The sequence below is a fragment of the Bactrocera dorsalis genome, chromosome 6, assembly GCF_023373825.1.
Source record: "Bactrocera dorsalis isolate Fly_Bdor chromosome 6, ASM2337382v1, whole genome shotgun sequence".
Lineage (NCBI taxonomy): Eukaryota > Metazoa > Arthropoda > Insecta > Diptera > Tephritidae > Bactrocera > Bactrocera dorsalis.
In genome coordinates, this window is record NC_064308.1 from 14,059,897 (window position 1) to 14,077,284 (window position 17,388).

Sequence of the window (17,388 nt, forward strand, 5' to 3'; positions counted from 1 at the left end):
CGGCCTGAAGATTGGAAAAAATATGTGGATGACATGGTAGACGCTTTTGAAGAAATAGGTGTGAATATGTCCTTAAAAATTCATTTCCTTCACCATCACAAGGACCATTTTGAGCACCAAGTTCCGACTAAATCCGATGAGCATGGAGAAAGATTTCACCAAGTCGCCGCCACCCTTGAGCATTGGTACAGCGGCAAAAAGCTTGACTCGTTGCTTGCTGATTTGTGTTGGACATTGATAGATGAGTCTTATTAAATTTAATTTAAATATTGTGTACAAATTTATGATACTTATTGATAACACTTATAAGATACAAAAAAAATAAAACAGCACACAAACATAGTTAGTGTAGCTTTTTTAAAAAATACAAAGTTTGTTAAGTTTTTTTCTAATGGTTAGTTTGCTCAGAACGTTGTCTTTGCTTAAGTTTCTTACTATTACAAGATGTCACTTAATGTATAAGTATCAAAGGGTAAATTAAAATACTGACGAAACGTGAGGGAAAAAACGTTAAAAAATGGATTAAATTTCCGTTTTTTCGACATATTGGCTATAAGGACACAAAAAACATTGATTTTGGGGTTTACAGTCATCTAAGAACTTGAAGACGGACTTATTCTGAGAAGCTTTGCCAAAGAAAGTTTACCAAAAAAGTCAACATTAAAAAAGTCAGAGACCGAAGAAAAATGTGCCTTTCTGTTACAATGGGCCACTTTGATGAAAAACTTCAACAAAAATTTTTGTATGAAACCATGATTGTAACTCAAAAAAGTAATGATGCAGTTCGATTTGTAGGACCCGAAATAGGGGGAAACCGTCGAATTTGGTCTTGTCTTTTTTTTGACTATCACATTGTTATTGATGAACATTCAACATTACTTTCGCTGGACACGATGGTGAAGTGAAAAAAATAAAGAACTGAAAATTAAAAGTAATTAATTAAATTGCATAACTGTGAAAAAAATGAGAAGTGAAAATATATACTATACTGTTAAAATTCAACCAAGCAGAAAAAGTGTATAGAAGAATTCTGACGTATTCGCTACAAAATATAATTAAACTATAAAACAACAAAAAAAAAACATTAAAGTGGAAGCACATAAAATAGAGCAATCATCCATATCGGCAGCGTTAATAGAAGCATCAATATCAGCCGCAGCAAATCAAACTCCATCTGCTACAACACGCCACTTGTCACCTAACAATTCAACTTATCAATTACCACTATCGGAAGCACTGAAAGAAGCAGCGACAATCGGGAGTTCCGAGGAGATAACACATACGACGTCTTCTTCTTTTTTACTGGCGTAAACACCGCTTACGCGATTATAGCCGAGTCAACAACAGCGCGCCAGTCGTTTCTTCTCTTCGCTCCGTGGCGTCAATTGGATATTCCAAGCGAAGCCAGGTCCTTCTCCACTTGGTCCTTCCAACGGAGTGGAGGTCTTCCTCTTCCTCTGCTTCCCCCGGCGGGTACTGCGCCGAATACTTTCAGAGCTGGAGTGTTTTCATCCATCCGGACAACATGACCTAGCCAGCGTACCCGCTGTCTTTTAATTCGCTGAACTATGTCAATGTCGTCGTATATCTCGTACAGCTCATCGTTCCATCGAATGCGATATTCGCCGTGGCCAACGCGCAATGGACCATAAATCTTTTGCAGAACTTTTCTCTCGAAAACTCGCAACGTCGACTCATCGGTTGTTGTCATCGTCCAAGCCTCTGCACCATATAGCAGGACGGGAATTATGAGCGACTTATAGAGTTTGGTTTTTGTTCGTCGAGAGAGGACTTTACTTTTCAATTGCCTACTCAGTCCGAAGTAGCACCTGTTGGCAAGAGTAATCCTGCGTTGGATTTCTAGGCTGACATTGTTGGTGGTGTTAATGCTGGTTCCTAAATAGACGAAATTATCTACAACTTCAAAGCTATGACTGTCAGCAGTGACGTGGGAGCCAAGTCGCGAGTGCGACGACTGTTTGTTTGATGACAGGAGATATTTCGTCTTGCCCTCGTTCACTGCCAGACCCATTTGCGTTGCTTCCTTGTTCAGTCTGGAGAAAGCAGAACTAACGGCGCGGGTGTTGAGACCGATGATATCAATATCATCGGCATACGCCAGCAGCTGTACACTCTTATAAAAGATTGTACCTGCTCGATTCAGTTCTGCAGCTCGGATAATTTTCTCCAGCAGCAGATTGAAAAAGTCGCACGATAGGGAGTAGCCTTGTCTGAAACCTCGTTTGGTATCGAACGGCTCGGAGAGGTCCTTCCCGATCCTGACGGAGCTTTTCGTGTTGCTCAACGTCAGTTTACACAGCCGTATTAGTTTTGCGGGGATACCAAATTCAGACATCGCGGCATAAAGGCAGCCCCTTTTCGTGCTGTCGAAAGCAGCTTTGAAATCGACGAATAGGTGGTGAGTGTCGATTCTCCTTTCACGGGTCTTTTCCAAGATTTGGCGCATGATGAATACCTGGTCGGTTGTTGATTTGCCAGGTCTGAAGCCACATTGATAAGGTCCAATCAGTTTGTTGACGGTGGGCTTTAATCTTTCACACAATACGCTCGATAGAACCTTGTACGCGTTGTTGAGGAGGCTTATCCCACGGTAGTTGGCGCAGATTGTGGGGTCTCCTTTTTTATGGATTGGGCATAGCACACTTAAATTCCAATCGTTGGGCATGCTTTCGTCCGACCATATTTTACAAAGAAGCTGATGCATGCTCCTTATCAGTTCTTCGCCGCCGTGTTTGAATAGCTCGGCTGGCAATCCATCCGCCCCCGCCGCTTTGTTGTTCTTCAGGCGGGTAATTGCTATTCGAACTTCTTCTTGGTCGGGCAATGGAACGTCTTTTCCATCGTCATCGATTGGGGAATCGGGTTCGTCTTCTCCTGGCGTTGTGTGTTCACTGCCATTCAGCAGGCTGGAGAAGTGTTCCCTCCATAATTTAAGTATGCTCTGGGCATCGGTGACTAGATCACCTTGGAGGGTTCTACAGGAGTATGTTCCGGTCTTGAAACCTTCTGTAAGTCGCCGCATTTTTTCGTAGAATTTTCGAGCATTACCCCTGTCGGCCAGCTTATCAAGCTGTTCGTACTCACGCATTTCGACCTCTTTCTTCTTCTGTCTGCAAATGCGTCTCGCTTCCCTCTTCAACTCTCGGTATCTATCCCATCCCGCACGTGTTGTGGTCGATCGTAACGTTGCGAGGTAGGCAGCCTGTTTTCTCTCCGCTGCGACACGGCACTCCTCGTCGTACCAGCTGTTCTTTTGCACTTTCCGATAACCAATGGTTTCGGTTGCAGCTGTACGTAAGGAGTTTGAAATGCCGTCCCACAGTTCCCTTATACCGAGTTGTTGACGAGTGCTCTCAGAGAGCAGGAGTACAAGCCGAGTAGCAAATCGTTCGGCTGTCTGTTGTGATTGCAGCTTCTCGACGTCGAACCTTCCTTGTGTTTGTTGGCGTGCGGTTTTTGCTACACAGAGGCGGGTGCGAATTTTGGCTGCAACAATATAGTGCTCCGAGTCGATGTTAGGACCTCGGAGCGCACGCACATCTAAACCACTGGAGACGTGTTTTCCGTCTATCACAACATGATCGATCTGGTTGGTGGTTTTTCGATCCGGAGACAGCCAGGTAGCTTGATATATCTTCTTATGCTGGAATCTAGTACTACAGATAACCATATTTCGGGCCCCGGCGAAGTCGATCAACCTCAACCCATTTGGGGATGTTTCCTCGTGGAGGCTGAATTTACCGACCGTAGTGCCAAAGATACCTTCTTTGCCCTCCCTGGCGTTAATGTCGCCAATAACGATTTGAACATCGTGGCGAGGGCAGCCGTAATAGGTGCGCTCCAAGCGCTCATAGAAGGCATCTTTGGTGACATCGTCCTTCTTTTCCGTCGGTTGCGTGGGCGCAAATCAGCGATATGTTGAAGAACTTCGCTTTGATGCGGATTGTGGCTAGACGTTCATTCTCCGGAGTGAATGATAGTACTCGGCGACGGAGTCTCTCTCCCACCACGAATCCAACACCAAACTTGCGCTCCTTTATATGGCCACTGTAGGAAATGTCACAAGGACCTACTCATCTCTGTCCTTGTCCCGTCCATCACATTTCTTGGACGGCGGTGATGTCAGCCTTTATTTTCACGAGGACATCAACCAGCTGGGCAGCGGCACCTTCCCAATTAAGGGACCGGACATTCCAGGTGCATGCCCTTAATTCGTAGTCCTTATTTCGTTTGCCATGGTCGTCATCAAAAGGAGGGTCTCTCATCCGAGGCTGTGTTTGCTTTTTCATTGGGGGTGTTTTTTTACGTGGCGGGTCCCAAACCTAGCGCACAACCCTAAGTAGGGGATATTTCGCCTTCTCACTTTAGCTCGCCTTCAAACGGATGTTCTTAGGCTACCCAGAGGATACTTGGTCAAAGACCGGAAGTCCTGAGCTGCTTGAGTCATATGTAAAAGAATCGTTTCTGGCCACTCCCAAGTGAATGGCGATCAGAGAACTTTCCTCACTTGCGTGAACTTCTACACATGACTCCATCCTCCCGTCACATCATTTATTAATGAAGTCGAACTTTTCATCAACTTGTTTGCTGGTACCAATATAGAGGAGTATTTCTATAAGCGGCACGTCCAAAAAAAAATTCAAGGACAATCCATGCTGGACAGGAGTAAAACAAGAACTCCTGAGGAATTTTGGAGTTCGCGAATCGTATCATCAACTGTACCACAAGGCGCTGAACGTAAGAAATTATAATGTAAGCCAATCATTTTATTATCTTAAAAATATGTGTATTAGATAAGTTAAACAAAAAATACTATCAAGACCCGGGAAAACCAAAAGAGTTTTTTTCGGCAATAAACGAGGAAATGATATTAAAAACATTTTTGAGCAGCATGCCAGTGCATCTAGCCAGCATAATACATAGTAGAAGCATAGGGAATCTTAGAGAAGCATATTATTTTCTAGAGGAATGTGGTCTGGTACAGAATAGAATTAGTACAACAATAATGTCGCTCATCTTCAAGAAAATAATACCGATACAGAAGAAACTGGTGAGGTAACCAGCGAGAACAACATTTACCTATAGTAAATTTAACAATAGGTAAAAATATAATTAAATGTTTAATCGATACCGGTTCTACGACAACCCTGAGCGACGAACATTCATTAAAAGAATATAAAAGGGCTAAATTAGTATAACCTAACATATATAGTACACTATCAGGACAGACAAAAGTAGACCTCGAAATTATAACAGAAGTACCTCAAGAATTCAATGACCCGAATAAAATGGCTTGGAAGGTAACCTCATTCAGAAATAAAAACTTCAACAGACTAATTGGTCAAAATATACTAAAAGCATTAAATGCAAAAAATAATCTTGAAGAAAATTTTCTTGAAATTAACAACAATAAAACAAAATTCATAAATACGAAAGTCCCTCCACTGGAACCCTCAACGTTAAATTTGGAAAACGTATCAAAACTCTATAGAGATGATATGAATGAGGAGGAAAAAACATATATAGATTTGATTTTGCGAAAATATTCTAATATGTTTTATAGAGAAGGAGAAAAGTTAACCCACACACATAATATAAAACACCAGATAATAACAAATAAGAATAAACCTGTATATTCTAAAACATACTGGCACCCAAAGATACACGAAGAAGAAATTAAAAGGCAGGTGAATGAAGTGTTCGAGCAAAATATTATTAAAGAAAGCTTTTCCCCTTACAATTCTCCAATTTGGATAGTCCCCAAAAAATCGGATAATTCAGGGAAACAAAAATGGCGTATTTTTGTAGATTATAGAAAACTCAACGAAATCACAGTCGATGATAAATTTCCTATTCCTTATATAGAGAATATATTAGACAAATTAGGAAAAGCAAATTACTTTTCAACAATTGACTTGGCGAAGGGATTTCACCAAGTATTAATGGATTAAAACGATCAAACGAAAACTGCCTAGGGAATATATTAACAAAATATGCGTGATATATCTCGGTGATATACTCATTTTTAGCACTTCCATAGAAGAGCATATGAACAGCATAAAACAAATTTTTTCAAAATTAATGGAATTCAATCATAAAATCCAAATAGACAAATGCAATTTTTTTTGCAAAGAAACTCAAGATCTTGGTCACACTTTGACCACAGAAGGAATTAAACCTAATTCAACAAAAGTTGAAGCCTTTCAGAAGATAAAGCCTCCCCACACTCAAAAAGAAATAAAATCATTCTTAGGTATAACAGGCTATTCATTAAGGAAAGTCCCTAAAGAAAAATACCACAATTAATATATAAGATACTCAGTATATACATAGATGCATTTGAAAAATTTAAAAAAATGCTCATTTACCCTCCGATTTTGAAATACCCAGACTGGTCTAAAAATTTTAAACTAACAACAGATGCTAGTGATAATACAATAGGAGCAGTCATTTCTCAAGAAAATCACCCCATCGCTTACGCTAGTAGAACCTTTAACGATCACGAAAAACATTATGCTGCAATAGAAAAAGAATTGCTTGCTATCGTCTGGTCAGGCAACTATTTCCGACCATATTTATATGGCAAACCATTTGAACTCCTAACAGACCATCAACCACTTGTTTGGTTGCACACAAAGACGAAAGGAAAAGATATTAACCCAAGACTCCAAAGGTGGCTCTTGAAACTTGGCGAATATAAAATATATATTAACTACATAAAGGGTAAGGAAAATAAAGTAGCCGATTTTATGAACCGAATAAATAGTCAATCAGGCAACATATTAAATACCGAAAACGTTGAAGAAGATAACAGTACCAATCAAAATTTTACACCACTCAATACAGTAGGTAACAGATTTGCAACTCAAATTATAATTGCAAATAATAAAACGCAAGACACGAAAGTAGCGAACGATAAAATCAAAATATATATAAATTCAAATGATATTGAGACTAATTATATGACCGATTTGTTTAGGCAATATATAAAGTCGAAAAGGGTAGGAATATATACCGAATTTCTCGATAATTTATACATGCAGGTTCAATCCAAGTTTGTAGAGTTATTTAACACTGAAGTAAAATTTTATAATGTAGCTTTAACGCGAAAGAAGTTAGCAGTGAATATGAATTATTTAAACAAATTGCTAAATATCATATTAATGAAACAGGACATGCAGGAATAAAAGAAAATTATGAAGGTATCAAATCAAAAATTTACCACAAAAACCTCAAAATTTTCGTACACAAATATATAAATAATTGTGATATTTGCAACAGATCAAAATACAGTAGGAACCCTATTAAAGCAATTCACAATAAAAACAACACCCTTAGACATCGTAGAGGGTAGGATAGAAAAAAACAAAATTATACAAAAAAGAAATGAAAATAGGGTGGAATTCCTACAAAATAATCACGAAGGTTATGTAAAAAATTACAAAGCACTCAGGCATAAATACGTAGGCGGCTATATATATCTCTGACGTAGGCAACACTAAGTGTTGCCAGGTGCAATCTGACATTTCCATTGGAAAGTTTGACATTTTTTAGCATAACATCACTCAGAACGTTTTGTAATTTAATCGTGAATTGTTTTATTTACAGGGAATTAAAAAATTCATCTCGGCCGAAAAATGTAATTAACTCGTGAACATTTTCGTGCGATAATTTTTCACAACTTTCGACGTGGATTATCACGACAAGAGTGCATCGATGAACTAAAATCTTTGCATGGTTATGAAGCACCATCCTATAGCACTGTGAAAAACTAGTACAACGAATTCAATCGTGGCCACCGCTCGCTCAAAGACGATTCCGTGAAGGTCGTCCAAAAACAGCCGTTGTGCCAGAAAACATCGATGCCGTACGTGAACTGATAATGCAAGACCGTCATGTAACATACCTTCAGATAGAGGCATGCCTATGCATTTCTCCCACCAGCATATGTACATTCGATATTGCATGAACACCTGGCCGTAAAAAAGCTTTGTTCTCGTTGGATCCCGCACAATTTGACAATCGCTCAAAAAAAGGCTCGTATGGATTGGTGTAAAGAAATGCTGAAAAAATACGATCGCGGTGCTTCAAAAGACATTTATAAAATCGTCACAGGTGACGAATTATGGATCTATGCGTATGAGCCCGAAACAAAACAGCAATCGACCGTGTGGGTCTTCCAAGACGAGCCAAATCCAACTAAAAAAAAAAAAACATTTTCGTTGATAAATATGCCTATTTACATTAGTAGGCCAGAAATATAGATAGCAACCTTCATATGAGCCTCGTTACAAAAAATTTAAACTAGAAAACATATACCAAAGCAACATTAAAAGAAAAAATTAATTTTCAGGGGCAATGGATAATTAAAATAGTACTTACACAGCACTGCCTTCATTAAAATGAAAAATTAATTATGTTTGTTTGTTCACGAACAATATCATTTAATCAACGAAATAACAAATGATGAAGTTAATTAACATTAAATATTGACGTAAGGCGGCGAGAGTTCAATTCCAACTTGCCGGCGTTCGGATTGATGCAGATAGTGGTCGACTAATACTTTGAAGAAAGAGGTGGGGCGCAGGAACCGAGTTGTTGCAACGTTTCTATTCGAAAATATATGCGAATGTTTATGGGTTAACTCTGTGACGAATTGCGTAAACGAATGTATTAGCGTACGAGTAGGTGTCGACGCGGTGCAGTGTGTAAGCGTATGTATCAAAAACGAATGTGTCTGCCTTCCCGTTGCCCATCCTTTTTGTTGAGAGGGTTGGTGTACAGGTGTGGTGAGTTGTGTATTGTTATCATCGGTGGTGTATTAGGATGTGCCAGTTTTATCGGGTAGAGGGGGTGGATGCTTAACTCATTTAAACATCCTGGGCCCCCTAGGCGAATATTTTGTCTAGTTTTATATACTTATATAATCTGAGACATGTAATTCGGCTTACTGTTGGTGAAGTAGCCGAGTCCGCAGAATATTAGCTGTAAGAAGCGGTTTTGGTTTTAATAGAAAATTGTATTTTATGTAAGTAGTGGTGCTTGAGGTAGTAATTTCCTTTTGCGTGTTTTGATGACTTATTATTATAATAAATTTGTAAAACTGATTGATTTTATTTATTTTACTAGCGGTTATTTACAATTTTTTATTTTATCGTTTTGGTATACCGGTTGCTTAGTATTTGCCTTTTCTGTATTGTCGGCAATTGTTTGCATTTAATTTATTCTTGGCTTATGAAGGATAGTAACTCCACGCCTGGCTCAGATATGGCCAGAATAGGTAGTCCCTAGCCCTCGAGTTAGGGCTGTGACAATAGAGGGATCTTGCGAGAGAGTGGGCGGTAATTGCTAACGGCTTCATTAGAATTATAATTTTTTAAGTGGGATGTTCATGCTTTACAACAGATTCTCACCAACTACCCTTATGAGACGATACGAGCGATATCTGCTTTTGTTAGTTTTTTTTTCTATTTAACAATTTAGGCCTCTGTGGGGCAATATTGTATGAAAAGTTTCGATTTTTTTTGTGCTTTTACCTTTTGAGACATTTTTGCTATATTTTATGTTTAAGTGCTTATGCACTAATTTGGGGTTTAGTAGCCCGCCACCGCGCTAGGATTTGTTCAGAATTGTTTTTCATTATTTGCGGGGCCGAAAAGTTGTATGTGCTTTTTTTTCAGAGGTAACTCTGACTTTGTTCTTTATACCAATTTGTGGAGTATTAGACAATTGTGGCTCTATTGGTTGTCGTACGACGTACCGGCCATTATTTGATCGAGTAGTTGTGGCTTTAAAGAAGTCTTCAGAATACTGATCTTCTGGAGTTTTGTTTGTTATAGGGGGAAGTTTCCATAACATTCGAAATTTCCTTAATTGTGAATTAAGGAATCTGTTGTGCGTTTCTGTAAGGAATCGACAATATACTCGATTATACTCATTTCGATTCGATCCAAATTAGTCGATTGATCGAGAACGAGTGTTTCTGTAAGCATAAGTCGACAAAATATGAAACAGTGAGAGAAATGGAACGCCAATCGACAAGAAATCTATCGAATCGGACTCACAACTTCATGTTTGAGAAACTATTATTGAGAAAAGTAAGCATTATAGAAATGTGTGCACAAATATTTAGTTCTTATTAATAAATAAAAATTGATTGTGTTTCAGCTATGAGTTTATTGGTAATAATGCTCGCCATACGGCATGACAGAAGGAATATGTTGCGAATGCAAAGGCGCATTTTAAGGGACTCGACAGATCCATTCAGCATTCCCGAACCGCGTTTTCTTGAGTTATTCCGCTTCAGCAGAATTGCAGTACGGGCACTCCTTGTGGAAATCGAGCCTTTTATGGATACAGCAGTAAGAAGTACATTTATTCCAAACTCCACTAGGTTGTGTGTAGCGCTGCATTACTATGCTACAGGATCATTTCTTAGGGACGTAGGTCAGGATTTTGTTTGCCCTATAAGTAAGACCATGGTAAGCCGCATAGTGCATCAAATTACAGAGATTTTGCAAAACCATATAGCACAACGTTACATCATTTTTCCAACTTCCTTAGATCAGCAGAATATTGTGAAGCAACGGCAAGTGAAGTGTTATAATCTTGAAGATTAATGGTTATTTATAGCTGGCTTATGTTTATGTTCACTTCCAGGTTCTTCACTGCTGCTGGATTTCCTGGCATCTTAGGAGCGATTGACTGCACTCACGTCAAAATTAAGAAGCCACCACTTGCAGTAGAACACTGCTACATTAATCGAAAATGATATTTTTCCAAAAATGTGCAATTAGTGTGCGACTTTGATTTAAATATCCTGGCGTGCTTTGTAAGATATGGGGGAAGTACGCACGACGCCTACATGTGGGAAAGCAGTACACTAAAGTCCCATATGCTGAATGAGTACACTGCCAGTGGGTCCACATGATGGTTGCTTGGAGACTCGGGATATCCATTGCAGCCGTGGCTAATGACTCCATTCAGAAATGTAGAGAGTATTAGTCAGCAAAGCTACAACGATTCTCACGCACGAGCTCGAAATTGTGTGGAACGCCTTAATGGAGTTTTAAAAAAAATTATTTGGGTGCCTTTCCCAAGACCGTGGCCTAATGGTGAAACCCTCACTTGCAGGATCAATAATTAATGCATGCTATGTACGCCATAATAATCGAAAGAGATATAATTTTCCACTTCCTGAAGTTGATCCACTTGAAAATTCTCCGCATGGAGACAATGGTTCATTACTTAACATTTTAAATGAAGGAAAAGCTATACGAAATACTATTTTAAGAAACCACTTTTGTAGTTAATTCACATACAGTGGTGTTCAGAAAAATATGAGGAACACTCCAAATGATACTGTTTGCAAATTATGTTTAACTCTTTATTTTTTATAATATATATTATAATAACAGTCGAATGTAGTGAACAGTACTGTCTTTCCGGGAATAGATTTCAAAGCAAAAACAATTGGAGCGCGACTATGTAACCCCGTTTGAAGCAGCTACTGCTATTGGTGTACATACGCAAAGCCTTGGCCCCAACCAATGAATATAATATTTAGAAAATATGAATATTTTGCTGTGCCTACTCCTTATGCAACAGTCGCTAGAAGAAAAGAAATATTTGTGAGATTTAAAGAACGTACAAATTTTATCGCAAATTGTTACCTCCCGTCATGGTTTCCAGCAGAGCTCTCAGTGTATCGTGAATTCCATTTAAAACACCCATGTGCTCCTTGTGTTGTCTCTCCAAAATCTCTTTCAGCTGCGCATGGTGATTTTCAATGAGAATGCTCGCCTCTTCCACACAGCTTTGGTTTGTGCGCTGTTTGGGTTGCTGTTTGTTTGGCACAACCTCAAGCACCTGACCCATTGCAACCTCTTCAAGTGCCTCCACTTCGAAGATCACTAAATAGCTTAGTTTTTAGTTTTGTAATATTTTACTTACGTCCAATCCAATGTTGGCAGTAGCATCACCTTCATCCTCAATGGTAACATCGACAGTTCGTCTGGCGAACGCTCTGTGGGCATTGTGCAGCTTCTTGACTGCCGATTTCCAGTCTATCCAACACTAAAAAAAACCAACACACGTATGTAAATTGTAATGCTATACACAAGAATATTTTAGTTTTACCTTTTTCCACTGATTAGGGGACTTGTGGGACCCTCCCAATGCATTTAATTCAGCAACAACGGCAGCCCAAACCTTTTCGTGCTCCTTCCTCGCGTTTGGTTTCCTAAATTGGCCCCTTCCAACGCTGCGGTGCTGCTGTATTAAGTGCAGTAACCGCCTCTTTTGGCCATTCGTAACACGCCCCGCCCTACTTCTCTGTAAAGAAAATTCATCAAATATTTTTTAACTATTCATATATAATATATTAACAAAAATATACTTACATTTGCTTTAAATTCAACTAATTCCATTTTGAATTTAACGAAAAATTTTTTTGTCATCACCTCAAATGGAAGTGAGAAAACCAATTGACAGTATTTCATTCAATTTGGTTACAGAAACACATTCAGTCGAGCATTCCTACTGAAATGGAATGGAACATATCAGCTGACTATCGATTGAATCGAGTAATTATTTTACAGAAACACATTGAGTGTGAGTGACGTCAAATCGAGAATTTGAGTCGAGAACATCGATCGAAATGGGTTATAGAAACGCACTACTGTTTGTTTTATACTCAACTTTAGTTGGCATGGTGGTAACTAGTTTTGTAACTAATCCACTTTGTGTTTCGCTATTTTTAGTATTTTGGCTGTCGGTATTTGCTTTTGTAATTGGACCCCTTGGTTTTTTTTTGTAAATGCGCTCCTTCGAGGTGAAATGGGATATGTACTGTAATGAATTTTATGACAATATAAGCAGTTAAATTTGCTTTTGCAATTTTTAATCTTATGTGTATGGGACAAGCAGTTTGTACAGAGTTTTTTTGATCTGCCAAGTTGTTCCTTTCGTTAATGTTTAATTTTTTAAACTTCTCGCAAGTTTTAAGCTTATGCCCTCTTTTACATAGTTCGCATGACGTTTGCTTTTTCTGTTCGGATATGAACGATTGCATTATGTGATTGCGTTTGTTTAAATTGTTTTTGTTACTAACTTGGGGTCTATTGAAGCTTCGGTTTTAGTCGTGTTTCATGTTCTTAGTTTTGATTATATCTTTTTCTAACATTTCCGCAATTTCATATTGGGTGGTGAGAAAATCTTTCATTTGTTGCCACGTTGGGCACTTTTTTCGTGATGAGAGCGATTGCTCCTATAGAAGTAACGACTTTTCTGATAATGCGGCGGTGCAAATGTTAACCAGAATTGGGTCCCAGCTGTCTGTGGGAATATTAAGTGTCGATAGAACCGACAAACAATTTGAAACAGTGGATTCTAGGTTGATGAATTCTACACTTGTTTCTTTTTTAATTTTTGGCAAGTTCATTAGTGTCATTACTTGTTTATCGACCAGTATTCTATTGTTTTCGTATCTAGCTTTTAGAGCTACCCAAGCCAAATTGAAATTATCGTCATTAAGAGCGAACTGTTTTACTATGACGCCTGCTTGACCTTTTGTCTTGTATCGTAGGTGATACAATTTTTGTGCTTTTGATAGTTCTGGATGGTTGATGTAAACGGCTGTAAACATGTCCCGGAAGGACGGCCATTGTTCATAACCTTCATAGAATGTTTCTGTATCACATGGCGGCACCTCGAGGTGGATGCCGGAACTTGTCTTTTGACTATCTATTTGGGGCAGCTCTACTCTACTGTGGGGAGTAGGTGCAATTGCTTTAATGAGCTTTATTTGATCGGAGTTCGTATATGGCGTAAGCAGATAATTTAAAATTTTGTGGCAGATCTGACTCGTCAGAATCTACAATGGCGTCATGAGCCGTTTGGAGGCGAGTCCAAAAATTTTTAAGATTTTGATCTTTTACTTCTAATAACCATTCCGAGTGTTCGTGAGTCGGTGAAAAGGCAAATGTAGTGCAGGATATTGTTAAACTGTCACTTTCTGAAATGAATTTAATAGCCTGTTTTGAGCGTATAGCTGCTGCAGGTGTATTATGATTTTTTCCGTTATTAACCATTTTTATTATATTGTGTATTAAAATTTTTGTCAGAGTAAACTGATTTATAGTATCTATATGAAGCGATAAAGTATAGAAAATGAAATACTCTTTTACGTAAATAAGAGTTTGTTATTTCGGATAATATTAGCAAAAAACGTATTTTTATTAATATCGCTTTGTATTTATTTGAATTGTAATTTGCTATTAAAAACCGCGCTTTTTATTAATTAAACTGTTTGAAGTCCGAATGATTTGTATTAAGTACACCCTAATACTTGGACTTGTATGTATGTATGTATGTCCGTATGATGTTGCTTATGTTTTGTGCAATTGAGAGCTCGTTGAAGAGATCAATGCGCTATTTACATAAGTATGAACAATTTGTTTTTATGTATTTATAATTATGTTTCTGTTCTTAAGCAATTGAGAGCTCGTTAGAGAGATCAATTAGCTTTTTGTCCACAATCCTGCTTGTTTTCGTTTGCCAAAGAACAAGAGGTATTGCTGGATAATTGCAAATATGGACTTTGAACTTTTGGTTTTTTTAGATTTTGTGTTTTTCATCACAGGTAGATTTTGCCGTATGTTTGTATGTAATGATAGATTGAAACCGGAGAAGAAAAAGGTAATTTTCTTTGTGCTTTGCTTATGCACTTATGTAGGTATGTATGTATATACAAACCTACATACATATGTACCTATACTTTATGTATGTTTGCATATAGATATGTATGTATGTACATATGTAAATTTATATATGATTACTTTATTTTGCTCTCTGCTCTTGCTATATTTTTGATTTGCCTTCGCTTTTTTGTTTTGACTTACTCCTGCTCATTGCATTATTGGTGGAAAATAAATAGATAATTAAATTTGTTTTGATTTTTGTGTTTGTTAAATATATGTACATATGTGTTTGAATACACAAAGCTAAGTATAGAAGGCAGTGAATCTTTATTTACTAATAATATTTCTGACAAAATCGGAAAATAAAGTCGTAACTTAGTTCGTTATATTAAATTTTTAAACCGTTTTGTTTCTTCTTTTTTACTTATTATTACAGTTTTGTTCTAAAAAAACTGCAATCTTTATTATACATAAATGCATCACGAAATAAATGGAAAGCAAACGATACGACTTACTTTATCTTCCCTCAAGGGGTTTTGGAGGGGATAATATACATATGTGCGTGTGTGTTTGTGGGTATTCAATTCCTTTATTCCTCTTCTACTCTTCCAACTGCCTGGCTTCTCGTGCTTGTTGTTGTTTGTATTGTTCGCGCCCGTTTTTGTTTTACCTTGTTTGTATTTATGTTTTGCTATAAGTTTTCGCGCCCGATTGTCTTTATCTTTTGTGGTTTTTATTGTTTTTTGTTTGTTGAAATTGTTTATTATACTTTGTTTTAAATTCACGCACAGTGTTTTTGTTTTCTTGTAATATATATTTATATTTTTGTTTGTATTTTTAAGTATATTTGTGTCACTGCCTTATATTATGTTTCCGCACTTTATTTTGGTGTTTCTTTGTTTGTTTTATAGATTATATATATATTTTTTTGTGTTCGCCGCTGCACTGGATATTGTTTTATTTCACCATCGTTATCGCACTTCGTTTGGTTTTTGCCACCAAATCCACTTATTATTGTTACTCGTATTAAGCGAATTTATGTTAATTATTATTGTTTTTAATTTGCCTGTGACAAGCCGAAGGTGCCTTTCGTTAAGGCTCGAAGGACCATGATTAAAATAGTACTTACACAGCACTGCCTTAATTAAAATGAAAAATCAATTATGTTTGTTTGTTCACGAACAATATCATTTAATCAACGAAATAACAAATGATGAAGTTAATTAACATTAAATATCGACGGAAGGCGGCGAGAATTCAATTCCAACTTGCCGGCGTTCGGATTGATGCAGATAGTGGTCGACTAATACTTTGAAGAAAGAGGTCGGCGCGCCGGAACCGAGTTGTTGCAACGTTTCTATTCGAAAATATAAGCGAATGTTTATGGGTTAACTCTGTGACGAATTGCGTAAACGAATGTATTAGCGTACGAGTAGGTGTCGACGCGGCGCAGTGTATAAGCGAATGTATCAAAAACGAATGTGTCTGCCTTCCCATTAATAATCCAACCCATCAATGAAAACCATAATGGATATGTCGAAATAAAATTAACTGATGCGCAACTAATTGCGGACTATACAGCTATACTACACATTATAGATCTTACTGAAATCGAAAAGATAATAGAAAACCTCCAAGAAAACGTAGAACAAGTAAAAATAATAGATAATAAAGAATTTCTCTTATCAGAAATAAATAAAGCTAGGACTAAACTACATTCCCTCCAGATAAACAAAAATAAAAGAGATCTACTCAACATCGTAGGTTCAGATCTCAAATGGATAGCTGGTACCATGGATGATGAGGACAGATCCGAAATAGAAAATCATATAAGTACAATAGATGAGAATACCCACAACATGATAGACGCTTTTAATAACAATATACTTATAAATAATAATTTCAACGAAATTATGAGAAAACTAGCTAAAACAATTGAATTGGATAGGCAAAAAATTACAGAAATTTAATAGCGTAGATCAGTCTAACAACGATATTCTTTCACATTTATTTTATATGGATAATATGTTAAAAATAAAAATTTTAAATGATAATATTGAACATATCCAAAACAATATCATTGCTGCAAATAGCAATATTATGGTAAATAATATACTAACACCGGAAGAAATACAAACTTTTGAAATCGATTTCTATAAATTGCAAAATATTAAATTAGGCGTAGCAAAATTTAAAAGTAATAAAATTTTGTTTTTAATAAAAGTACCCAAAACAATTGTAAATGTCAAAAGATATTTTCTATCACCAATTGCAGTCAATAATAAGTTTAAAATTAACTTTCAAGAAACAGAAATTGTATATTACAATAATAATACATATGTATGAATACTTCAATAATCCTAATGTAAATAAGCTAAGAAAACCAAATCTTTGTATATTGAACAATAATGTATGTCCAAAAATCAAAAATTTAAAAGAAGAAATAAAAGAACTCGAACTTGGAGTCATTCTTGCAAAAAACATAAATAACACAAAATTAATAAATAATTGTGATGAACGAAATGTAACATTAAATAATAATAATTTAATAATTTTTAGTAATTCTAAAATAGAAATAAATAATGTATTTTTTTCCAATTATGATAAAACATTTAAAAGTAGCTTCGTTAAATTACCCACATTTATGTACAATAATACAAAATTAACT

The 17,388-nt window shown here is 36.9% G+C and overlaps 1 protein-coding gene and 1 pseudogene across 1 annotated transcript; one reads left to right on the plus strand and one right to left on the minus strand.

The window, feature by feature from the left end:
- The first annotated feature begins 8,508 nt into the window (after positions 1 to 8,508).
- On the plus strand, positions 8,509 to 11,269 carry LOC125779672 (putative nuclease HARBI1; annotated as a pseudogene).
- Positions 11,270 to 11,445: 176 nt separating this feature from the next.
- LOC125779176 (uncharacterized) lies at positions 11,446 to 16,963 on the minus strand. The gene is made up of 5 exons (XM_049459817.1): positions 12,423 to 16,963; positions 12,160 to 12,354; positions 12,003 to 12,096; positions 11,694 to 11,933; positions 11,446 to 11,631 (listed from the first exon to the last, which is right to left on the minus strand). The coding sequence occupies exons 1-5, from the start codon at positions 12,519 to 12,521 to the stop codon at positions 11,618 to 11,620; spliced, it is 642 nt and encodes a 213-aa protein (XP_049315774.1). The 5' UTR covers positions 12,522 to 16,963; the 3' UTR covers positions 11,446 to 11,617.
- Between the last annotated feature and the right edge of the window lie 425 nt (positions 16,964 to 17,388).